The sequence below is a fragment of the Crocodylus siamensis genome, chromosome 2, assembly GCF_052110815.1.
Source record: "Crocodylus siamensis isolate JL-2025a chromosome 2, ASM5211081v1, whole genome shotgun sequence".
NCBI lineage: Eukaryota > Metazoa > Chordata > Crocodylia > Crocodylidae > Crocodylus > Crocodylus siamensis.
In genome coordinates, this window is record NC_143396.1 from 116,504,357 (window position 1) to 116,531,044 (window position 26,688).

A 26,688-nucleotide genomic window follows, 5' to 3' on the forward strand; every position below is an offset into this window, starting at 1 on the left:
TAGAAACAGTAACAGAAATAGGAATGGAAATAAGAATTTCTTATTCACCTGATAAGGTGGGAAGTAAGTTAGCCATCTTTCTATATGGGTGGCATACCATCCAGGTACTAGACATCTCTTCTGTAGAGCTCTAAGCTCTGATGGAGCTCGAGGTCCAGCTGTGATCACCTGATAGAAGCTAAATTTTAGAGCTGTGGGGTCTTCATGCGATCGTTGATGCTGTGAAAAAAAAGTTAAATTACAGGAACATCATGAATATTCAAGTTCAAAGTCAAGGAAATAAGACAGAATAGGGGTGGATAAGCACTGTTAACCATCCAAACACCAGACCAGTATTAACCATGACAAATCTGAACAGACAAAATAGATATTTAGTTCATTGTATAACCAAATCCAACATAATGAACTCAAATATGGTAAAAATCCATACAGGGCTAAATCTTGAAGTCCTTACATGGTATATATTCAGAAAAAACTTACTGAAGAAGAATTATCTTATAGATTAGGGGCATCCAATTGTTGGTCTGTGGGCCACATTCAGTTCACGAGGGGTTAAGTTGTGCCCCCCTAGTTCCCATCTGCCTGCTGCTCCCCGGGGAGTTTCTGGACTCCAGTTCTAGCCTTTGGCTTCTGCATTCTGTGTCCCAGGATTGCAGTGTGATACGGCATCGCCCAGGTAGCTCAGGATGAGGCTGGGGCTGCGTGGCATGCAGTGAAGTAGGGAGGGGGGCATCCATATTGGATCACTATAGTGGTGGGAGGGTGTCACAGGGCTGTGATGTGCAGATGAAGGATGCATGGATATGCAACATATCCAGAAAGTGGGGCTTCCATACAGTGCATAGCCCAGGGCCCTGCAATCTCTGTCAGGGGCATGTGACCCCCAGCGGCTCAAGATAGCTGAGATAGATAATGGATATTTTTTGCTTATGGGAACAGTAATATAAATAATATTTATATACAAAGTATGTAAAATAAATCCTTACGCAGTATTTACTCTTACCTAATTTATCAAACTCCTATTGAAACCAAAGAACCAGAAGAAAGGGATCTCCTTTGGAATAAGGACCCACAATAAAACCAGGAGTAGTACTGGACACATATCTGTCTGTTCTGAGCAGCTCCTACTCTTTCAAATAAGTTGGGCATAGAGACCAGATGCCTTGGTGACAGGCAATACAACAACATTTACAGATAAAATCATTTAATACAGGCAGTCCTCAACTTACGTTTCGAATTACAATGTTTCGCACTTACAACGTTTATAAATTGACACCCTGTTTCAACTTTCTGACATCATTTTCGACTTTACAACGCTTGATCTGATGCAATGCCATGCCAGCAAACAAGTTCGCTGTGTCGCTCATCTCCCTGGAGAACATCTGTCCAAACTTCTTTGGACACTTTCTTTAAGAAAGCAGACAAGACTCCAGAAAAACCTGCAGCCAAGACTCCTGAGAAGACTCCAGCCAAGAACCCTTCAAAAAGTCCAGCAAAGTCACCTCAAAGAAGTCCTTCCAAATCAATATGATTGCTATTTACAATATAAATACATTAATGTAGCTATATTACTCATCTATAATTGATCGAGTACAAAATTCTGGGTTTTTTTTTTGTGAAAATAGGGTATAGGGCCTTGGTTCAGGAATCAATTCCCCATTTATAACATTGTTTTTTATGGGAAAATTGGTTCCAAGTTACAATGTTTTGACTTAAGAAGTGGTTTTCAGGAACCAATTGAGCCGTAAGTCTGAGGACTGCCTGTACTGTATTGACTCAAATCCAAAGTAAGATTTTCTGCCCGGAATCAGCATGGGTGGAGGCAGGGGAGCCTTGTCTTAGATTTGAATACAGACTCAGGATGGCTCAGCTTCAATTTCAGCCCTAGGTTTGGGGCAGAAGTCAGAGCTGAGCTGCTGCCTGCCTTGGGCTAGGGTAGCTTGTTTGGTTGGTGAGGGGAGGAGTGGGCCTGCAGCTGGAGGAGTATGGGGGAGACGCAGAGTCTGTAGGGGGGACTGGGAAAGACGTGTATATGTGGTTTGAGGGGGATGTGGGGGATACTGCACAGCCTGTGTGCCACCAGCTGCCCCCTCCTCACCTTACCTCTGGCTTCAGTCCCTCCAGCCCTGACTTGCTGGCTGGGCTGGGGTTTGGCTGGGGCTGCCACTGTTGCTGACTGCCCTGGAGCCAAAGCAGAGCTGCAGCAGAATAGGAATGGGGGAGGGTGGTGAGACAGTCATGGGAGGATACTCAACAGGGGGTATCTAGTTGGGGAGACAGGCGCAGGCATGGGGGGCAAAGGGCAGGGGGACAGGCAGAGAATGCAATGGGGCAGGAAGGCAAGGAGCAAGGTCTGGCCACTTGCCCTATGCTGCTGCTTTCCCTGCCACAGCAGAAAGGACAAATTTAAGACAACCTTCCACTATTTAGATCTATACATGCACAATTGTAACACACTTATAATTTTCCACATATAGAATCTAATTATTGGAGATCTTGGATCCGAGTTGTCTTTGATTTGGGTAAATGCTGTAAAACAGATTATGTGGAGAGGTTGTGGAATCTCCATCCTTAGGGGTTTTCTTTTTTTTTTTTACAACCCAATAACATATGAATGCTTCCTTGATCAAAAATGAGGTGGAAGCTTGTATGAAGTTATGGAATAATTACTCGAGAGGTATAGGCTTTTAACATTTGTTCCATAGGCTGCTCCTGCTCTTAAAAAATGAAAGACTTTTAACCTTCAAAACTTGAATGCACTACATTGGCCATTTATACCATAATCTGTCACAAATCCTTAAACCAATTGCTCATCTGTGCTCAGGGGCACAGCTGGGGGCAAATGCAGTGATGCAGTTGTACCCCTTCCTCCTCTCCCTACAACCTGTGATTCCTGCTCCACCCAAATTTTGAAACCAATTGCCTAGGAGGGGTAGCGACCTTTCTATTCAAGCAGTGCTGAGACAGCCAATTGAATCCAGGGCTCATTATCATCTACCTTATTCCTGCTACTCTCTCCCCAATTTACAGGTGTCAACAACCCTCTACCTTTTGTAATGGTTTTGATGCTCTGCTATTCAGCCTATCCTTTCTTTTGCAGTTTTGCTATTAGCCATTCCTGGTAATTTCTGTCTTCAAGTTCACTGCCCTGTAAACTGTTTTTAGCTTTATTTAAAAACCTTTACTCAGTTGTGGTCATAATGACTCAGGTGTAGAAATAACAGACAGTGAAGTATTGAAGGCAATGTCAAAACACTCAGGCTTTTTTTTTATGAATCTGAATAAGGTAGATATATAATTACTATGACTACAGGACTGACACAATATCTTTTGATGATTTTGAATATTTTTTGCCTAATTTGTTGTGTTTTTTAAAAGTGTATATATAATCTAGCGTATCAGTGCACGTTCCAATACTATATTTGTTTTAATAATATAGCACTTTCCCTCTAGCATATTAATAAAGCTTCTATTTTATCTTCAACTGGAGAAAAATATGTTGTGTTCTATGTGCTGATGTGCTACACCATCTGAACCACTCTTGAAGAAATCTTAGATCCATCCATGTTTGTGCTTCATATTAAACTAAATTCATATGGACTATTCCAGGTTTTCATCTATGTGCTTGTGAATTATATTAGAAATGTATTACTTTTTTGTCTAATTAGTCTGAATTATATTTGGGGATTGCATTCAAGTTTCTGATATGAAAAAAATCCTGTTCAACTTTAACCTAGCTTTTTATATAATAACTCAGAGGGGATTATAAGCAGAATGACACTTCAGTAATATAGACCAGGATTATCCAACTTTAGTGTGGCCTGGGGCTGCACATGGTGTAGGCATGTAGCCTCTGGGCTACACACTGCATTGGTGTCCCCCTTCTCCAGATCCACTCCCATTACTTGGGCTGTGCTGGTGTGGTCCCCATCCACCCGCCACTAAGTCTGTGCCTCCTCCCCATGAATGGGCTGCATCAGAAGCACTGGACAGCCCCGATATATACTAAACAGTATAGTAAAATACTAATTTTTATTGTCTGTACTCTCCCAAAAAAATACTGAATCTGACATTGGATTTAAAAGCTGAATGCAAGTTAATTCAATTGTTACTTAGCTGAAATTTTCCAGTAGGAGATAACATTTTTCTGAATCTTTGCATGTTTTAATTCTCTTATCAGTCTAAGACATATGCAAGTGTTATGCATCCAAGCCTAAGTACGTCAAATTAGTTACAGTGTAGGCCCATATTCCTCTGTTATGTCAGTTTAACAAATGTCAAAAAGGGTCTTTTTCCCCCCAGTTCACACCCTTGTTGGCAGAAGTATGAGGTCTTGACAAATAACACATGTGATTCTCACATTTAGTACATGCAACTGTCTGTATAAACATTCCTTTTGCATGTATGTATTTGTACTCAGAGTTGTGAAAATCGCAGGTGTTTGTACATTTTAAAACAGTGTTGTTTCAATTCATAGGGAGTTTTTTCATAAATCCACTCATGATTGGTATTCCAATAAATATATAATTCACCAAAATCTGTTGCTTTTCAGTATAGAATGGATCCAAGTAAAAAAGATTGCCTTGTATTTACTCAATTACAAGATGACCATGTTCTTCAAAAACCATACCTGATACCACGAATATGCCCGATCTGATGGATCAATGAGAATGGTGATGATTCTGGCTTTGGGGATGAGGGAGGCTGCTCGTCTAGGAGCTTCCTCAGAATGAAAGTAGTTGGCACTTTTCTCAAAGAGAAAATCAGTGCTGACATTGGATGGTACTGGGAAGAAATCCATATACCTAGAAAAAGAACAGTGTCCTCAGAAATACTCAAAGGTCCTGAACACTGTAAAGCAAGGAGGGTTAATGAGCATGCTAAATAGGTTTTATTAGAGAATAACCTAAAATAACAGACATCATCATTGCTAAATAAAATCAAACAAAACACTGTGTTGCATATTCTGACAACATTATAGGGTGCCAGGAGGTATTTTCTGATTGGGTGTTAGCTGTGTCTGGCTGCTCAAAAAATCTGGTGGTTTTCATTTTAAAGTTTCCTGATGTTTACAATACAAAAGGCTTTCAGAAGCAACCTCTTTTTAGTGGACTGCCCTGAGTGGCTGAAATTCATCCAAGAGCACAGGTTTTATGCTGGTGCTTTGTACAGAGGTAAATTTAACTATAACTATAACTATAAATAACATGGATAAAAATGGCTAAGAATCTGCACTGGAGTTTGAGGATAGTCTGTAGATGTTATCAGCTAGCAGACATCTCTTATTTTCTACACGTCAGATTGTTATCTGACACAGAGTAATGGATGTTGATTCACTGAACTTTGTAATAAGAATCCACTGCATCAATTATAACTCTATGAAAACCACACACCTTGAAAAGAAATTGTGTCTAAATCATCTCTACTCAGACCATATAAACAGCCTTTGCACTATTAATTTTACGGATGAATACAGTCTATGGGAACCATTTTCCCTTGCACTGAGAAGTAAAGGAACAAGACAAAATATCAATAATCTTTTACTGGTGGCTCCCCACTTAATACTGCATAAAGCTGTTTTTCACCTTTGAGCATTTCACTTGGCATCACTTTTTGAAGAAAGAAAATACAAGCAACTTCTTGCATAGGCTATGAGAATAAGATAGCAGCGATGCATTCTCTTTTCTTATCGTTACTTGCTGCATTGCTGAATGTTTTCCTGGATGCTTGAGCATTGAAAATATTTTTGAGAGGCTTTACTTTTGTCAGTAGCTGACTGCTAATATCTAATTTCTGTTTAGAGGGCAGAAAATAATGCCTGAAATTTTTATTAAAGACTTCTTTTCTGTATTTTAGAAATAAATTATTCAATTTGGAACATATATCACACCTATAATGTTACTTTTATTGATATCATTTCAAAGGTATGTGTGATAGGAAATAGTATCTGTCACACAAACGTATAAGACTCTGTCTTTGAAGAGTTGCATCAATAAAAACACAATTCTGTTCTCCTTTTATTCATTAGCTGCACATTCTGAACATGCTAATATCTTGAGAGACACATGTAATTTTCCTTAAAATTAATTAGTGTCTTACGATGGGAATAGATATCTCTTTATATGCTATATCAGCAGGAAAATAAACATCTTAGAATATGTTGTCTTTTATGACTGAAGTTACATTGTTCATAGACATTTTATTATCATTTTAAAAGAAAAGCAAACATAATTATCAATCTGTGTACACACACTTACATTACAAATATTTTGTATTGTCATTTTTGTATTGTGCACAGTATATAAGCTTTATATTTATACTAATAACCCATCTTACCAATCAATCCCCCTGTGGTAGTTATTTCTATTAAAGAACTGTACCTCCTCAAAGGTTTTTGGGCTGGGGGAGTTACTAATGATGGAAGGATGCATAATCAGGAACAAATACAAAGCTGTGGTACCTGAAAATAGGATAAAGTCCAAAGATTAACTAAGCATATATATGTTACGAGGAAGAACCTGACTTGGTGTTAACCAGCATTGTCCCACTGAATTCAATAAAACCAGATTGATTTATACCACCCACGGATCTGGTACTATATTTTTTAACCAAAAACTTTTAAAGAAACATGTATAGTTACTACAGAAGACTTGAGCTCCTCTGTGTATGACACATATAAGGAAGTTTTTAAAATGTGATTTGAAGAACAAACAATTGTTTCCAAGCTGAGGTTGTCATAAAAGGTATTTAAACTCTAGGTTTCCCTTTAAACATTTTAACTATAGGGGACTGGTAGTACGTGAATGGGAGTACATGACAAAAGCAGCTTTCTCTTATCATGGAGAAGAGAAGCAGTAGTACATTTTATTAACAAAAAGTACCACAGCTTTACTGTTCTACCAGTCCTGCAGGGATTTCTTGCCTTGCAATGTAAATTCCACTGAATGACAATGAGTTCCTGTAAACAATATGCTCTTTTTTTGGGACCCTATGGATATCTTTATACTGCTTCTGTGGCACTTAGGAGAGAACGACCAAGAAGCACACCCTGCCCACCCATTCCTACTCTGTATGCTGGACATGACTTGGTGAAGCCACACAGGCTCATTCTCCACTCCTGCTCCTGAGATCTCAGTCTTTGGTGAATTTGAGAGAGTTAGTGGGAATATTATCAGGGTTGCCTCATTTCTGGTTTGGCATGTCTGGAGCAGGAATGGGTGGGAAAGGTGTGATTGTCATCAGCACCATCAAGAATACTGCCCATGTGGTATGCAAATGCCTATAATGATTTTTTAAAAATAAATTACTCTCTTTCTTCCCTCAGTTCTGTTTAAATCTAATCAATCACTGTCACCACATGATCTCTTTATCAGTGTTAATCACAATACTTCTACAAAAAGGCAAAACACTCTCCATTACACCATATTCTTAAATTGTGTAAAACCTGTTTTTATCATTCACATTACTGAGCTAAATTTGGATAATAAAAAATATTACTGGATAATTAATGCATATACAACAAGGTAAGAGTGATTAAAATTAATTTGCTATTGTAGTCACTTGAAGCTGCATCACATGAAGATACTGTAAAATCTCACCAGTTTTCTGAGGTCCTATAACTAGGAATTTTGGTAATCGATCACAGGTTTTTTCTTTAGACCAGATATCTCTGTGCCGCTTGTCATCACAAGGATTCTAAGTGGGGAAAAAAGGAAAGACTGAGCATTTTATTCCTGATATTTGTTCTTTTTTTTTTAACCTACATGTATATTTCTCCAAGATTTAATCCATTGGTTACAAGACATCTGGTTATCTGCCTCTTATGACGGACACCTGTATGCTAGGGGGCCAACTGTTGTCAATTATACTTGTATAAATGGATTTACGTAAGATATACAATGTAACAGAAACAAGAGTCTAGGTCTATGAATTGATCTTTGTGTTAACAGAAGTTTTGAGGAAGCTATTGAAAATGTTCTGAGGAAATTGTATTGAAAGATGGAAAATACAACACTCCAACCCTACCTTCTATATATACAAGGCTAAGCTCTTTGAAAAAATTATCCTGGCACACATCCAGGAGGGCCTTGCGGGGGAATGCATGCTCAGGGGCAACCAACATGGGTTCATCAGTGTCAGGTCTTGTCAGACCAACCTGGTGGCCTTTTACGATCAGGTCACCAAATCATTAGACGCAGGGGTTGCTGTGGATGTAGTCTTTCTGGACTTCCGGAAGGCTTTCGACACTGTCTCTCACCCTGTCCTCATCAAAAAGCTGGGAGACTGTGGTGTCAATGCCCACACAGTCAAATGGGTCGCTAACTGGTTGGAGGGCCGCACCCAGAGGGTGGTAGTGGATGGGTTCTTCTCGACCTGGAAGGACGTGGGCAGTGGGGTTCCGCAGGGCTCGGTCCTCGGGCCCGCACTGTTCAACATCTTCATCAGTGACTTGGATGAGGGGGTAGAAAGCACCCTGTTCAAGTTTGCTGATGACACTAAGATGTGGGGGGATGTGGGTGCACTAGAAGGGTGCAGTAGGCTACAAGCTGACCTTGACAGGTTGCAACGGTGGGCGGATGAGAATAGGATGGGGTTTAACACTGATAAGTGCAAGGTGTTGCACATGGGGAGGAAGAACCGGCACCACACTTACAGGTTGGGGAACTCCCCTCTTGCCAGCACGGAGACGGAAAAGGATCTTGGAGTCGTCATTGACTCCACGATGAACATGGGCCGGCAGTGTGGGGAGGCAGTCAAGAAGGCCAACCGTACCCTGTCATGCATCCACAGATGCATCTCGAGCAGGTCCAGGGAGGTGATCCTCCCCCTCTATGCGGCACTGGTCAGGCCGCAGCTGGAGTACTGCGTCCAGTTCTGGGCGCCACACTTCAAGAGGGACGTGGACGATATGGAAAGAGTCCAGAGTAGGGCCACTCGTATGATCAGGGGTCAGCAGGGCAGGCCTTATGAGGAGAGGCTACGGGACCTGAACCTGTTTAGCCTCCACAAGAGAAGGTTAAGGGGGGACCTTGTGGCCTGCTACAAACTGGTCAGGGGGGATCAGCAGGTATTGGGGGAGTCCCTGTTCCCCCGTGTGCTGCCAGGAGTGACCAGGAATAACGGTCACAAGCTGGCAGAGGGTAGGTTTAGATTAGATATTAGGAGGCGCTACTTCACAGTCAGGGCGGCTAGGGCCTGGAGCCGGCTTCCAGGGGAAGTGGTGCAGGCTCCTAGTCTGGGGATTTTTAAAAGAAAGTTAGATAAGCACCTTGCCGGGGTCATCTGACCCTGGTGCTCTTTCCTGCCAAGGCAGGGGGTTGGACTAGATGATCTACCTAGGTCCCTTCCGACTCTAGCTACTATGAAACTATGAAACTATAAGGCTATCATCCTTCAAAACAGAAACTGGACCAGATTTTTTCCTAGCATCACTTCATTGCACACAATGGAAGTGTATCAGGGATGAATCTAGCCCATTATATTTTAGATGTGGGAATGCTTCCTAATGAGCTATTGATCATTTTCAGTATTTAGCACTTTTAGTTTTTATTTACTAGATTAAACAAGCCAAGCTCTTTTAGAGTTAGGATCCAGACCTACAGCTAGATCTAGTAATGAACAAAGGGTGTGGTATCAAAAAACATTTCATATGGAGGAAATAGGTTCTACTTTGTAGTAAAAGTGGAGTGGAGACACAAGACAGAGCATTACAGTGGTGGAAGTCATTCTACTAGAGTGATGTTACCCACTACCAAATGAGGAGTAGCTATGCATTGGTGTAGGTTAACTGGTGTACTGCTTGTGCAACTGTTAACCTACTAGGCTGTTTGCAGACATTAAAAAACAAAGACAGTGCTTTACTTTAAATTCTGTGTGCTTCGGCACCAAGCCCAGTGTATGCTCAGAAGAAGCAGCATTTTAGTTGGATCTGGCATGCCTGACATCTGTATAGATCAGGCTCTTTAGTGTGTGTATGTGTTGGGGGGAGGTTTGGGCTTTTATCTAATAGCTGATTGGATCAGCTGTAGACAAAAGTGCCAAAAAGCCCTGCTAAAGCTCCTGATCTATACAGATGTTGCGGAGCCAGGTCAAAGTAATATGCTGCTTCTTCCAGTAAAGTGGGGTTTCATAGATTCCATAGACATTAGGGGCTGGAAGGGACCTTGTGACATTATCAAGTCCAGCCCCGCCTCTGCCATAGGCAGGAAGTCAGCTGGGATCAAGTGATCCCAGCAAGAAAAGTATCCAAATGTTTTTTGAAAGAGTCTAGATAGAGTAGGTGCTTGCACCACCTCTGAGGGAAATGGACCTAGATGGCAGATTGGGACCAAGCTGAGAAGTTCAGAATGAGGAACTTCTGGACTTCTAAAAGAGGCAAAATTCTAGGTGCTTGGATAACTTCATGGTCAAAGAGTGGGGATTGGTGAGCAGAGAGGTTTGGTGAGTTTAATTAGGTAACAGCTGAGAAAGGCTGTTTGGAACACAATTTTGGATTTGGGTGCTTCAATTCCGCCTAACTCCTATTTTAGGTACCTGAATCTTTTTTAGATTGAGCCCTTAGCCTCTTTTTAATGGAAGACTCTTGCCAGTGTACCCCTTCCCTGTGCCTGATCCCATTTAAATGAATTTTTTACAAATACAGGATTTAAAAGAAATGTCTTAATTCGGACACACTTAGTGATATGTACCTTATAGCAGGGGAAAACCAATAATCTTTTAGACTACAAAAGGATCATTCTGTATTCCACCACCCAAAATAATGAATATATTGCTAATGCAATTTGGTGAAATGGATAGGAAAATTGTACATGCTGTCAATAGCTACCATTTAGTGCAATTGAATTAAAGCAGTGGTAAACAACTTATTCATACTCAGATGAATTACATACAAACTGAAAACTTTTCAGTAGTTGTTCAAAATTACGAGTAATTCTAAGTCTGTAGGTCTTTCAGGTACAGTTCAGTGAAAATATCTGAAATATATGCCCTGCTAGTTCCTTATATGAGCTGCTGTTTGGGTATTTTTCTGTTTCCTGATAGATGTTTAATATCTGAAAGTAATAGCAGTGTGAATTTCAAGTTGGGCATTTAGTTGGAAAAGTTTGTGTGTGAAAGCTTCAAACGTGTTTCTCGTAGGTTACTTTAGTAGAGCTTGTTTATTAGAATATTTGGGGCATGCCAACCCAAAAGAAGAACCATCACAATAAAGTGAATGAACTTATCAGGTGAGTGAATATTTAGACAAGCTTCAGAATATTTGAGCAGAAATTACTGTAGGCCTTGCTGGAACCTGGATTGGTGCAGCCATTGATCAGTGCATACAGAAATCATCCAGAGACTTTTTAGCAGCATGAACCAAAGTACGCCTCAGTAACAGCTTGAGCCATAGGCCTTGCTGTTTGGAAAGTGGACCATACATGGCCTAAGTTAAGATTATTAATTTTTAGAAACCTCAGAAGGTCAATGGAAGGAAAACAATGGATAAGTACAAGACACTAAAACAGGGAAGCTCACAATGTCTAGTGAAGAATCAGATGTGAATGATATTACCTTAATACATTTAGTGATTTGTAGAACTAGAAGGTATACACTATAAACAAAATACTGTTTTGACTGATGTACAAAAGGAGGCCTGGGAACCCTGAATACTTCGCATTGAACTAGGGGCCCTACTTTATGCTGGTGCCATGGCTGAATGGGTATATGTTAGTGCCTGGTGTTGTCTGTGGACAATAAACCCTGAAGAGTCTTTGTTACCAAGAACCTGAACCTATGAGCTCTTCATTACAATTAACAAGGTCATTCGGAGCAGGAGGAGGACTATAGCATCAGAGAGAATCCTGACAGTGCACGTATGGACCATATTAGTTGGGGGAGCTTAACGTGACTGGTACTACTTCACCCCTGGCTATACCTGACTGGGCCCAACAATTATAATTTCAAATATAAAAATTTTCTATATTATAAAAAAAACTTAATGTGGAAATGTTGGGATTGTCACTGATACTGTGCAAAAAGAAACTGCGCTCTTCACTAGTTCCTTCAGTTGTTTTTCTGTATTTTCAGGGCATTTATACACTTACCTTTTTGTTCAGTGATGTGCTGGAGATCCACTGCTTCTCACGTGAGCTGATGTGCACTGTGCTGCGCCAGATGCAATTGTATAAGTGGCAAAATACATGTCAGCATGAAGAAAATGGCGGTGGTGCACCTTTGAACTAAAGCACCTCTGAGGTGTTTTAGTTTAAAAGCCTGCTGCCAACATTTTCTCAGCGCTGACACACATTTTGCCACTTATACAACTGCAAGTGTTGCAGTGCTGGGCGCTTTTCAAAGTGCCCAGCACTACAGCGCTTACATGTGTAAAAACGCCCCTTGTGACCGTGTTTAATCATTAGGTGAGTCACTGAATAGGTATTAGTTCCAAGGTCAGTGGACTGCAGTATCTACTTGCTCACTTATAAGAAATCGATAATGGAGTTAGCGCATTTGATAACCATCAGTGAATAAAACCCAATACTGGTACTTTTCTCATTTGGCCATTTCTTCTGTATTACTTTCTAATTTATCTCATCTATTTTCAGGATGTTAACCACAATGATGTCAAGGTGCCAATGGCCACTTTTTCAAGATTTTACAGTATTTATAAAAATCAGGTGCAGTCAATAAAATGAGTTCACATGTTTTGGAAAGTGTATTTAAATATGTTTAAATCAAGAAAAACTATTGTGCTTATATATCTGGATATATGGATGCTTTGAAACAACACTACACAAGATGAACGTCTGTGTGAATGCAGTGTCCAACAAACATCACAGCACTTAACTGAAAGCTACAATATTTACAAATGCCTAGACGGGGCAGCTGGAATGACAACACTGAGCTATAATACCAGACAGTGGCTTATGGATTTGGAAGTTGATATCTGATGCCATATGAAAGAAGGAGCAGCAGCAGCAGCAGGCTAGTTTATGGAGCAAGCTATTAAGTATCACACTTTTATTTAATGGGTTGTTAAAAAAATTCTTTACAATTAATAGAAAATATTCTTTGTTCATCTCTTCTTTAACAACCCTACCTGCCAGAGAGGGTCCTTCTGCTCAGGGAAGAGCTCAAAGTATTTGTGAGCCAGCTGAATCGGAGGCAGAGTTTGCAGTTTCAGGTTCGTCCACGTCTGAACAAAGTTGGCCAGATTCACAAAGGTGTACAACCCCAAACGGTCATTCCCATAGTTGGACAAGTGTGTCATGAAGATACTGATCTTTAATAATAAAAAAAATGGAAAGAAATAACACACTGTCATCGTGTCACTAGGTGGCACTCCAGACATATAATATATTTGCTTTTGTATGCTACTTTCATTTAGACCAAGAAGGGGTTTTGTTCACTTAGGGACAAATTCTGCCATTTTTTCATTGCATAAAACATCCCTCTTCAAATGAACTCAGTAAAATCAACATGACTATTTGTAAGTTAAAGTACTATTCCCTGGGAACTGGTCTGGAAGAATGTTGCCCATATTTTATTGAATTGTGTAATATTCACAGTACCTTTATTAGAAGTGTACAGACAGACAGAGGAGTGGGAAAAGGGCATTACATATGAAATACATACGTAGTAGGAGCTGGAAATAAACATTAAAGAGATGTACCCTATATTAAAGTAAGAGAGAATTGGTTTGAAATCAAGAGGATGTCTGAGCTTTGTGTGTTAAAAATACTGTGATATTTATGTTTGTTATTTAATGTTGTATGGCAGAGAACTAATCTGAAAAATATTGTGTATACCAACCAATAGTATCTTATACAAGATTTATAGATTGTAGGCTCTTCTTATGGCAGATAGAGTAATTAAATACCCTGAATTCTCATTATTTGATGCAACAAATCTTTTGACAATGTCTACAGTAGACATATTACCTCATACACTGAACACAAGGTCGAATTAAATGTAGAAATGAGGAAAAGATATTTGCAGCAAGACAACATTTTCAATGGATTATACATGTCATATTTTCAATGAAAAGTTTTGCTCACTTTAATAACAGCTCATAAACTAGCGCATAGTTTGTTTTCTTAAAGCCCAAAATACACAGTTCTTATTCAGGCGAGTCTTCTCAGTCAGGAAGCCCACACGATTCTGTGCAAAACCTCATAGGAGATGCAGAATTGGGTGCTCAAACACTATGTTGAATGAGCACATTATGACTATATGGAAAGGCAGCAAAGCACTGAATTCTCCAGACTGCCTGCCATACAAAAATTAGTACGCTGTTCCTGTTATACAAACTCTCAGGCTGATATTTTGTAACAAGTGAACATTCTGCTTCACAGTAAAATTTGTTTAATGAGTACCATTTTGTGCTACTTCTTGGCTTGCAATGCAACTTTGGACTTCATTTTATATGACTTCAGAAAGATAAGGAGGTTCACAAAAGGAGAATTTATCACGACAACTTCCCTTTTAAGCAGGACCTAATTTATTTTTTTATAAATGGGAATACTCCTGTTAGGCAAGACATAATTCACAGTTCTGCCAAATACGTAACCTTTTCAAGTTTTCTTTATTTTTGGTTCTGAAAACATGAGCAAACCAACAATAGGACTGTTGTTCTCAATAAAGATATAATTGGAATGTTTCCACAAAAAAGGTTAGCTTTCTTTCTTGGCAGCTTCTTTCTTTTCTACACCTGTTCTGACCTCTGACATTTATAATATGAGTTCACCTCCTAGCAATTCCTTACCTGCCAACAACTTCAGCACTGCAGTGGAAGAAAAAAGGAAGAGAACTTCAAAAGGTTACCAGTTCAGGGGAAATATGTATTATTCTTTTTACTGCGGGGAATATCACTATAATTTTAAGAATGCTATAGAGGTGAGGTTAAAAAATAGATGGAATGTATCATAATAAATCATTTTCAATATATGAAGTATTGTCAATAAGAGGAAAAAAACATCACAGACTTCAATTCTCATTTTGCTATGATTCCTACTAGAGATACATTGTGAATAATTACCTGCAGCTAAAAAGAGTTGATCAAATACGTATTTAAGTCTTGGATTACTAACTCGCTAAAGAAAGTCATGTACATTATTACCAAATAAAGGATGAATATATATTCTTATGATGGAAAAAGTCTCCTTTATTTTTATACTAAATCCAGTACAGTTGAATCAGATATCTTCTCCAGGAAAATTTGAACAGCATTTTTCCTACTTCTGTAGATGTTGTGCATACAAATTCCTCTTAAAGTCATTGCCAATCCTACTGAGTGTATGAAGTTATAAAATAATGACTCCATCCTGTGCTACACTGTAAATAAAGAAAAATTTCTAATTCACCGATCTGCTTCTTGCACAGACCTGGGAGACTGCTGGCACTTGCTAAGGCACAGGTTATAGCAGCCTGTGGATAGCCTGAGCCTGCTTTCAGCTGCAAACAGTCCCTATAGCCTGTTCTGGCAGCTCAGTAACTGTAATCTAACTGTATTGGCCACAATCCCATTTCCCCTTGAACCTGGCATGCATCATGTACCACAAGCTCCTAGGAGAGAAGTCCAGCCAGCTATGCCAACTCCACACCTGTCAGGGACTTCCCCCAATGTTAGGGGAAACCCCAAGGGCTGAGCTACAGAGACTTTATAGCCAGTTTGAGAGATACCATCTGGTCCCCATTTCCTCCTTGTTCCAGCAAGGGAAAAGATATGCACCAACCATTTTGGTTGCTTATTTTCCCTTTCATGCTGGTCCAGCTGCATAGAATAGCATATTTTAGGACAGAGCTGAGACTCTGCCTTCTTCCTTCCCACAGACCTGTGCAGGACAGGGAAGTTCCTTCTGTATTTCCATTCACAGGCATACATCTGATCTAATAACAAGCCACTGGGTTTTTTTGTCTTTCTTGTTGAGTTTTAATTGAGGCATTTTCCCCCCCGTGGCCACAATATTCTAAACTCCTGAGAAACGCTTAACAAAGGAAAAATGCTTCATGTTCCTACCCTTACTAATAACTGCTGTGCTATTTAAAAATATACTAATTAAAATGTTGGGGTGTGTGTAGATGAAATGGGGGCCCTAAATTGAAGCGGTGGGTTTTAAGAAACACTGCTTCAATTTAGGGCTAATTAAATCCCTGTGTCGTACACACACTCCGCTGGCTTCCCTGACTCTCCAGCAGGGAGGGGGGGGGTAAGCTGCTGGTGGGCAAAGCAGTCCCTGGGCTGGGGGTGGGGGAGGGGGGGGAAGGTGGAGGGCCTGGTGCTTCCCTCCGCAGCAGCTGCGCCCCCCCACAGGCAGCAGCCGCCCACAGGCACCCAGCTTGGGCGGTCCCGGGAGCACTGCAGCCATTGAGGGAAGCACTGGGCCCCTGTGCAGCTTAGGCAGGCAGGCAGGCTCTGGGGGTGGGGGGACAGGAATGAGGCTCGTTGCTTTTCTTGGGCAGAGCCTGCTTTCCTGGGCTTCTGCCAGGCTGCCTGCAGGGCTTCCTGCAGAGCCCCTGAGCTGCATGGAGCCTGGTGCTTCACTTCGCGGCTGTAGGAGAAGAAACTAAAACTCCTTGAAGGAGTTTTAGTTTGCTGCACCCCAAGTCATTTAAGGTGCATTATACCACTGGATTTTCTACAGTAGTTGGAATTAATGCGCAATGCGCTGCCGAGGTGTGCAAACACCGACACCATTAAAGTGGTGCAAAAGCATTTAGCCCACTTTAAAGTGTTGTGCACACACGCCTCTTGTTTCATCTACACATGGTCTTGTTCTCTCAAAAGGGGGACCATCCGATCACAGCACTAACGGGGGACTATCCAATCATGATGACTTGTGGGATCTTGTGAGTTGCAACATCCAGTAACTCACATTAATTCTTCAAGAATCTTGTCCCAATAACCTGGCACCCCAGGTTAATCCTAGGAACAGTGACATAACAAAGGTAGGGGGACCAGGACAGCCACCCTGGGTGCTGACTTGTGGGGAAAGTAAGGGAATGAAAAAAACAGCCATGTGATCTTAGCTGCAGCGGTGCTGGTAACTGGAAATTACTGCTGCCCCTGTGTGTGGCAGCTGTCTTGGATGTCTGGCTGGGTCATTGTGTCACTCACTATGAGATACAAATAGTCTCCCATATTTTCCATTCCTTCTTTTAAAAAGGAACAGCTCTGAATGGACTTCTATTTGCTTTAACTCGCACTCCAGTGTGTTGTCTTCAGTGAAAACAACTTATTTTATTCTACCATTTCAAACTCCATTATCTGAGCCATTTTCTCTACTTCAGTTCAAACAGGATAACCCTTCTTAGCCTCTCCTCATAAACAAATGATCATCTTGGCTGCACTTCATTGTGCACTCTCCACAAGACTTAATATCCTTCGTAACAGGCCAAAACAGAATACAGACAATTTTTTAAGTGATGGTTAGGGAGTAAACTTGGCCTCTGGGCAGCATCTCCTTTCTTGCTCTAACTCCTTTCTTGCTCCCACCCATCTCTGAGTCTCAGTGGCAAAAGTGCTCTCTGCTCTACTTTCTCACAAAGCCACCTGGGTAGCTCTATAATCAGCTCTTTTTGGCTTCTTGTCGGTATCTATGTCTTCCTTCCTCCACAGAACGTGAGTAACAAAAAGCACTTTCTCTGTGCCGCACGCGTTTCAAATCCTTAAGGAACCTGATCAGAAACCCCTTTTGGATTCTGAGGAAATATAGGAAAACAGAGCAAGTATCTAAGAGATACAAACTTATTTTTTAAAATTGTAATTCCAAACTTGCTTAGTTTGATGGAAATTCTTTGTTATAGCATTTTTCCCAGGTTGGGTGCAACAGCTTGTAGATCAAATGCTGCAGTACAGAAGAAAACCCCCCACAAATCGCACACCGCTGGTTATGACATATCAACCCTCCCTCAAACCTGTATGGAAAATCCTCAAACAACTGCAACCCATACTAGAAAGAGACCCTGTTCTTAAAAAGATCTTCCCAGAGCCACCCATCCCAGCCTTCAAACAAGCACCGAACCTCGCCGACCTCATCACCAGAAGCAAACTTCCCCAAGCCCAGAACACACCAAAAGGATCCAGACCATGCCATGACAAGAAATGCAAAACCTGCCAACACATCTCCACCACCCCCACAATTACTACACCCCACAACAGAGCCATCAGCATCCCCAGATCTTACAGCTGCACCTCTAGAAATGTAATATACCTCATCCAATGCACCAAATGCCCAGCTGGAAAATATGTAGGAGAGACCAAACGACAACTGCGCACCAGAATGAACGCACACTGGATATCTATCACAGACAGAAATACCCAGTTACCTGTGGGGGCACATTTCTCACAAGAAAACCACTCTCTCTCCAGTCTCTCAGTCCTGATCCTCACAGGAAACTTACAGAACACTTCTCAGAGACGAGCCTATGAACTCCACTTCATCAGCCTCCTGGACACTAAAAAACATGGACTAAATATAGACATTGGATTTATGACACATTATAACCTGCCTGACATCTGACTCCCCAGGTACCTCTCCACTGTTTATCCCCCTTCTCTCTCTCCTCCGCCCCCTGCCCCCAGCCTGTCTCTCACCCATTGACTCCTCAATCTACATTTTCACTGACTACCTGTCTTGTATGCAGACCAGCCCAGCCTCTGGCTTCTTTACTTTTCATTCCATCCAGGAAGAGCACACACCAACTGCTGAAACTTCCTTAGCCTGACTAAGGGTTTTTGAACCCGAAAGCTTGCTTAATAATTGTTTTCCAACTATTTAAGTTGGTCTAACAAAAGATATCTGAGTCACCCAAAGAACCTTGTCTGCCTGTGTCCTTAGACCAACACGGCTACAACCTACACCCATATTTCTGTAGAATGTTATGGTTATTTTACTATAGAACAGCACTGTTAGGAGCTTATGCCTTCCTCAAAGTGAGGAAATTCTTCATTGAGCTTTTATAACTTTCATATAGCAGAAATATATTACAAGGGAAGTAAAGGAGTCCTCTTTCCAAATATTTCTCTTCTATCTACACAACTCTGGGATCCCTTTTATAGTTGTTGATTTGGAGCAGGGGTGCGTGTGTGTACATATCTCTGTATCCTTCTACTCCCTGTTTCCTTAAATTGCCTCAGTATCCCTCTTCTTTCAGAGACCCAGAAACTCAAGGTAACCATGATGATTAGTAAGACCTGTTCATACTAGGTGTGTCTACACATGTAATGCATGCAACTGAATATACTCCAGCTCAAACTGAGCCAGAGTAAACTCATCCCAATGTCCCCATCTACATGTGCATTTAAGTGTAGTAATTTACTGTGCTGATGAACACCACTTTTATCTGATGGCACTATCTGGCAGCACGGTAAATTAGTCTACTGTGCCATAACTGATGCATACGTATAGACAGTGACACTTTACTGCACAGCAAATGAGTCTGCTGCACAGTAAAACATCTTATGTACACACACCCACTGTGGTGTAAATAATTTAGAGGCAGAAGGAGAAGAGAAGCTAGCTAGCTTGCAAAGAGAAGCCTGGATTTGTGGGTTTATGGATTCACCCATGGCACAAAGTCCTTTTCACAGATTCATAAAATATATCAAACCAACTGCAAATTCAGTTTGGTTAGATCAACTTTTGATACAAATATTTTGCTTAGTTTACACTATAAAAATGTTTCCTTCCTGTAATCCTTAGTAACAAATAGCTCCCATTGACTTCTGTGGGAATTACACATAAGATTATTGGATCTGGCTTCGGTTCAAGCAAGCCAGGCAGAGAAAAGCAGTACCAAAGCATACAGCAAGGTTGTTACCATTTTGGGAACATGATTAACTGGGAAGGAAAAGGCTGATGGGTAGGCATTTCTCCTGGATTAGGCACAATTTTCCTATTTATCTCAGACTATAGCAAGCTAACTTCAAGCAACTGAACTTGAACTAGATCACTCATATTTTCATATTGTTAAACCATTCACTGACATATTTCTGTCATAGGCACAATTTTGCTTTCAAATTCACTTCACATTTGTGCAACGATATCCAAAGGCAGAATTTAGGCCTTTTAATACAATGCAGTAAGTTCAGCACTTTAAAAGAAGAAAAATTACGATTGACAAGTAATTAGTCAATCTCTGTTAGATGCTAGAAGCATGGGCATAACTAGTTTAATATATTGCTATTATTTTAGTTGCTGAACAAATGTTTACAGGCCACAAGAGTATGTTTAACTCTCAGACCACCTATTTTCCAATTAATTTTGCATTGTGTACACTGTGTTTGCAGTTCTGATATTGTCTCCATATTACTCAGAAGAGTTTAGTTTCAGGTATTCAGAGACTCAGTAACAGCTGTTCACGCTCCATTAGACTCACAAAATGACAGAATAATGAATTAGGTTGCAGACTATGCTTGAATATATTTTAAAAAATTGGTTAAGAAAAATTTCTTTTTAAGTTGTGTGCCACTAGAAAACCTGTGTTTGATTTTCTAATAAAAAGAATCCAGCTTGCAACTTCACTCTTTCTGCTTCCACATTACACAACAGTCTCACAGCTTTCATAGATTTGTCCATTTGTAAAGATATAGCATGGGAATTTTAATTTGACTTGCATAATGGAATGTATTTTTTCCACAAAACCTTTATTAAGAGAAATACAATTAAATATGTAGTGTATTGACTACCGAACTGGGAATCAGGAAACCCAAAAAATATTTTCAGCCTTGCTACATATTTTTTGTGATTTTGAGTAAGTCATTTAATCCATCCATGTTTCAGTTTGCCATTCTATAAAAAGGGATACATTGATATATATGCACATATACAGATATATTTGTGTGTATGTATACTTGTGAAGCCTGATTCACTGATGCCAAAATGTTTTGGGATTCTCAGATAGAAGGTGCTGTACATATACAACGTTTTATTATTACTGTTCATTTATCTGAATGTTGGAAGCAATGAATGTATCTCTTTACTGCACTTCCCTCTGGTCTACTAAATAGTACCTGTATAATGAATGTACTAAATATTTTCTAATTTGATAGGAGAATTTAACTGCAACCCTTCTAGTGTACTTTTCCTACAACATCATAAAAAGCCAAATTCTGCCTGGCTCTACATAGCCAGGAATATGAGCACAGATGAAATACATTTTTCACCAATCTGGTCCACCTACATTAAGGCCAAACAGAATTGAAATCCTTTGACTTGGATGAATTCACAGATACTCCCACAACTGTCATGGTGAGCAAATATACTACAAAATGCCCAGGAGGAGATAGAGGAGAGTTGAAGCCACTGCCTTTTTGACCATCCCAGAAGAGAAGGGCAAGCTCTGTTCCACAGAGGTGTGTAGTGGTATGTCTGATTTCTTGGGAAACATCTGTATATCAGTATTCCTTCAAAGGCAGTGTATCCAGTGCTGACCCTTGCCATGCATTCTGTCTCTGAAGCACAGTCTAAATCATAGGTCTTACAAAGTAGATTTAAGGGGCTGGAAGATCTGCTATTGAATGCCTCTGCATTTATAGTAGTGCCAAAACCTGACTTTTCATCGTGGTTCAGGAACTCACATTAAGAAAAGATCTGCTGACTCAAACGTATGTGCTTTCCTTTTTCTCTACTAAAGGTGATAATTTTTCCCTTGAAGCAAGTCAATTAGGTTAATAACAGTTCTACTTACTGTAACTTGGGAAAGGTGCAAATTAAAGGAAAATAATACTTAGAACTAAATGAACACCAACTTATTGTTACTTTAAGATGAATCAGATCTAGAGCCTAAACTATTCTGTCTCCTTGGTCAGCTGTGCACTAATCATACAGAGAACACACAGCTAGGTATACATTAGTTTCACTGTAGGGATGTCAACAACTTGAATGCTCTCACTGTGATGCCTTTCTGCAGTGAATTTTCCTTCTTCCTTTAGATCCAGAGATATACAAATGTCTTTTGATGCAGTGTCGATTTTATTTTCTCCTTTTCTTGTTTGTTTTTTTTTACTTTTGAGGTCTAAGAAGATCTTCTGAACTGGGATTTCACCATGAAGGACTGATGTCCTTCACAAAGCTTTTGAGTAGCATATTTCCACCATAATTAAAATTATAGTCTATATTTACTTCTTAGGACCTATTTTGCAATGAACTAAATACTTCCTGAGAAGTGCTGGAAGTCCTCAACTCTCTCTCATATCAATGGGAAAGGAAAACATTCATTATTTTGTTGGATTATGCCCTTAATATATTTTTTATATTAAAAACAAATCAGGCCGAATAAATTACTTGGATTTTAGAATATTTACCTCTGCTAGGTTTCTGAAATGTAAATCTAATAGATTTAATAAAACTGAAATAAGCTCTTAATCTTGTAATAAATTCCAACCTGTTGGTGGGAAACAGATGCAGGTGAACAAAGAACTCTTTCATATGACTGGTGTATTCAGTATATATGAAAAATATACATATTTAAATTTGCATTTGGAACCAGTACAAGTATTTACATATTTTAAACAATAATTACTAAATTTGGGAGCATAGTAATTACCATAACACATCATACTTGTTTGCCTAGTCTAGTATCCAGTCTACAGAAGTGGTGAGCATGTATGAGTCTCACCCTAATCTCTAACAGTTAAAGAATGTGTCAAAAACTGAGGCACAAAACTCTATATTCCATTTGACACTTCTAATTAAGTTAGCTTTTATAACTTTGAATATTCTTACTTTTCAGCTTACTATCTAATATCTTTTTCTGAAACCATATCTCTTTTTTGAAGCCAAATTGTCAACCTCAGCATCCTGTGGAACAAATTTCTTAGATGTGTCAAAAACTTTTATCATTTTTAATTTTCCACCTTTAATTGACCTTCCATTTGTTCTTGGCCACGTCTACATGAGACACTGGTTGCACAGATGTCACTGCGCAGTCATTTAGTACTTGTATTATAAGCATTAAAAAGAAGCAAAATTATGATCAACAATTAATTAGTTAATCTCTGTTAGGTGCTACAAGCATGGACATAACTAGTTTAATATATTGCTGTTATTTTAGTTGCTGAAAAAATATTTACAGGCTGCAAGAGTACTTCTAACTGTCAGACCACTACACAGTCAATGTCACAAAAAGGCTATTCAGTAATACCACTGAGCAGTAAGTAGCTCTGGTTACTGTAGTCATTTAGTAGTTGTATAAACAAAGACTAAATGACTGTGCAGTAACTGGAGTTACTGAGCAGTAGCATCACCGAATAGCTTTTTCATGACACAGTAGCCCAAGACTACTCTGCAGTAGTGTTGTGTCACACTTTCTGGCACACAATGCTACTGTGTAGTAATCAGGGGCTGCTGCACATTCAGTGTCTCATGTGGATGTGTCCCTTGTGTTATGAAATAGGAAGGGCTGGAATTTCCAGTCTACCTTTTCTGTATTACTAGTATTTATAATTTTTAATGTCCTCTATTCTTAATTTCTTTTTAAAGAAAAGCATTGCAAATTTTTATTATTTCTCCTCAAATTAGTTTTTCAGTCCCTTGGTCTTTCCAATTACTCTTTTCTTGAGTGCTTCTAATAATGCAGTATCCTTTTTAAGATAGGATATAAGTAGTACTACATGTATATTCTCGATGAGGCTCTACCATTGAATTTTATTGTAATATTTTCCATATGCTCTTCCTGCCTAACATCTAAGGCACATATACATTGTTCCACTGTAAGCAATGACAAGACTTTCACTGTCTTCACTAGTGCAAAATCAGCCTCCCAGTCATTTTATGTTTGTAGCTTTAGGCCTGCCTTTACTGCCTTCCTGCTGAAATTGGGACCAGTGTCAAGAAATAAGCCCTGCCCACGCACCCTCGGTCTATGAAAGCCCAAACTGAGAAATAAGGCAGAGAAGAAAACAAGCAGGGTATTGAGTGTACACCTCAATACCCTAAGGAGCCTGGGAGTGATGCTAGAGGCATGCTCAGGATCTTCTATCCACTCTGCCTAATTCCTTGGACTGGGTGCAGCTAGGTAAGGCTCGTTTCCTAGCACCGACCCCAGGCTTGGCAGGAAGATGTATATACATGGCTTTAGAGTATGTTCCATGGTACCTTAATGTACAAACACACATATGCATGCTGCAGTTTCAAACATTTCTATTACTTTTCATTTCTGTTACTGGGCTACCTAATAATGGTTTCGGGGCCAAATTAATAATTAATCAAAATAAGCCAGGTTATTTTACAAGATATAGAATCTAAACTCCATGTAGTGTAAATGGGTGTAAATGGTAAATATGTCCTGGTTTAGCCGGGAACAGTCCCGGATTTCAGAGGCTGATCTCAGCTGGCTGTAAGAATTATAATGGTTGTCCTGGAAATGCAGGGGTGCAGGGCACAGTCTGGTTGGCAGTCAAAGCAGCATGGAGCATGTGACCCTACTCTCACTGACTTGTGTGAGTGCAGAGGTGGGGGGGGAAGGAGAAAGAGAAAGCCGGGAAATGTCCCGGATTTCCCAGATTTCCATATGGTCAGCCTAAGTACAAAAGGAACCAAAGTACAATAGGCTCATGGAACTGGTCTGATAAGTAAGTAGCCATTCTGATCCTGAGAAGAATGAAAGCTATGTAACACATCCTCCCATCTTTTAGCCATCATCAGTCCCTTTGCCCAAGCAAGTGCCTTATTCTTCACTGAGCCATGGCATGAATTTGGAGACCTGACCAGACAACAGCTGCTCTAGATTGCACACAAGGTCATATATGGTAAAGCAGAAAACTGAAAATAACATATTACTTCACTAAGCAAGAACCCCTGCATATTTTCTCCCATCCTTGGAAGGATCACTTATGCCATATTTTTATAATTGATCTAGAGATTTCCTATATAGGGCTTGATGATCAACCATTCCTTTTAAACATCATTATAAATAGCATTCCTTCTCAATTTAAATTTTAGTTAAACTCTTTTACGATATAAGCACACCTACAAATTCACACACCATCAGGCTGAGCTGGCTCCATGTCTTCACGTGGGACTCCTGTCATTCCAGCCAGAAGTTGCACATGAAGGCGCACAGCCCGCCTGCCTGGCTTGGTCTGATCGCATGTGGTTCAGCCAGAATTGATGCATGTTACCTTTTTTTTTAAACCGTTGCAAGTTTTACCACGGGTCCTCCATAACACACCTTTATGACATATTTCAGCACCTATTTATATGTAGTACAAACTATGCATGGTACCAGTCCAAAGCTAAAGGTTTTTGATTTACTACATCATTCACTGGGCTGAGCCCTACCAAAGTCAACAGCATTTCAAGCCATGCTAACCACACTGCTCAGTATGTGTGTATACTTCAGACACCCCACACAAAGGATCAATGTGCTAATTAGCCCCCACTCATGACTGGAACCAGGTATTCATGTCATGAGTCTGGGATGCTCCAGAAACTTATATACAGATAAGGCACAGGGCAACCTAGTCCAGCTCCATCTCATGGAGGGCAAGCCCACACTAATCATGACCCAGGCTGAGAGAGGGGGTGACAGAGATTCTGAGTGAACTGTTTGGGCCCCCTTTCGTGATGTGTGCCAGGCATCGAAGGCTGGTGAAAAAACTGGAATCACTGAAAAAGAGGCACAGCCTCGCTGTGGAAGTGAAGAGAAATTCAAAATGTTTCCATGTGGTGGCTCACCATGACTTGAAAAAGAGTCAGCAGTGAGGTGGATTGCACTTAATGCACACTACCACATGTCTTATATAGATGGGCTGCACTAACCTATCCTTATGGTATCTTGGCCTTTTTGGATCCTTGTGGACTAAGAACAAGTGAGTAAGATCACTTGTAAGATCAAGTGTTGCTGCACTGGTACCTGAGCCGAAATGGATTTAAGTGGCATTATGTAGTGGACGGTGCACCCCTGTCCAAATGCACTGCGACCAGGACACCCTATGAGTCTTGTAATTAGCTTCCCACTGGCCATCTTCCAGTGGGAGGATTTCAGCTACACATCTACTTTATGGAAATGGGAAACTCCCTCCTTAGCTTGCTCCTGTGGCCATTGGCTGAGGGCAAGCAAGACTCGGGAACATCTGAGCCCCAAGCCCCTGGGCTTGGGCCTGCACAGAGAATGCCAGCTGATGTATTTGGAGGTATCTGAAGCTCCCGGCTGAAAAATCTGGGGTGGAGGATACTTGCCAATTGCAGCACCACATATGGTATTTGAACAATTGAATTTTGTTCATTTAAAAGGATTCGGAACTCATCTTGTGAATTTGACCTGGAACGTGACAAATTTTCTACAAAAAAAAAAAACCTTGGCCTTTTTGGTCAAGATCATATATAGCAATTTTTGGCAGCACGGGGAGCATGTCAGGGATAGTTCTGGCCCTCCCGGTGCCAGCCTGGTATTGTAGTACCTCCAGGCCTGGTGCCAGGTCCCTGTGGAGGAAATATCCATTTGTTTTGCTCAAAGGCCACACACAAACACAAATACACACATGCATCATCAGCATTTCTGGCACCAGGGGAGGGTGTTGGAGATTGTTCTAGCCTTTCTCAAGTGGCAGGCTGGTATTACAGTACCTCCAGGCCACTTCTCATTTTCTCCTGAGAAGAAACAAGGGCTACCCCAAAAAAAGGGTTCTCATCAGCATGTTTGTCCAATACGGGCCATGTGTTTTATAGTCATGCTCCGTGTTGACTGTATTTAATCAACTTCATA

At 40.4% G+C, this 26,688-nt stretch overlaps 1 protein-coding gene across 3 annotated transcripts in view; it reads right to left on the reverse strand.

Annotated features, from left to right (window-relative positions):
• Positions 1–26,688, reverse strand: part of LOC149870661 (bifunctional heparan sulfate N-deacetylase/N-sulfotransferase 3) — a 130,146-nt gene that overhangs the window by 16,855 nt on the left and 86,603 nt on the right. For all 3 annotated transcript variants that reach the window (XR_016440808.1, XM_090036648.1, XM_090036649.1), the window contains exons 7-11: positions 13,079–13,261; positions 7,599–7,695; positions 6,337–6,460; positions 4,631–4,805; positions 49–219 (exon numbers count right to left, since the gene is read on the reverse strand). Coding sequence is in view for 2 of the 3 variants with exons in the window: in XM_090036648.1 (XP_089892774.1) it covers positions 49–219; positions 4,631–4,805; positions 6,337–6,460; positions 7,599–7,695; positions 13,079–13,261 (750 nt within the window). In the remaining variant the exon portion in view is untranslated. The remainder of the gene's footprint in view (positions 1–48; positions 220–4,630; positions 4,806–6,336; positions 6,461–7,598; positions 7,696–13,078; positions 13,262–26,688) is intronic.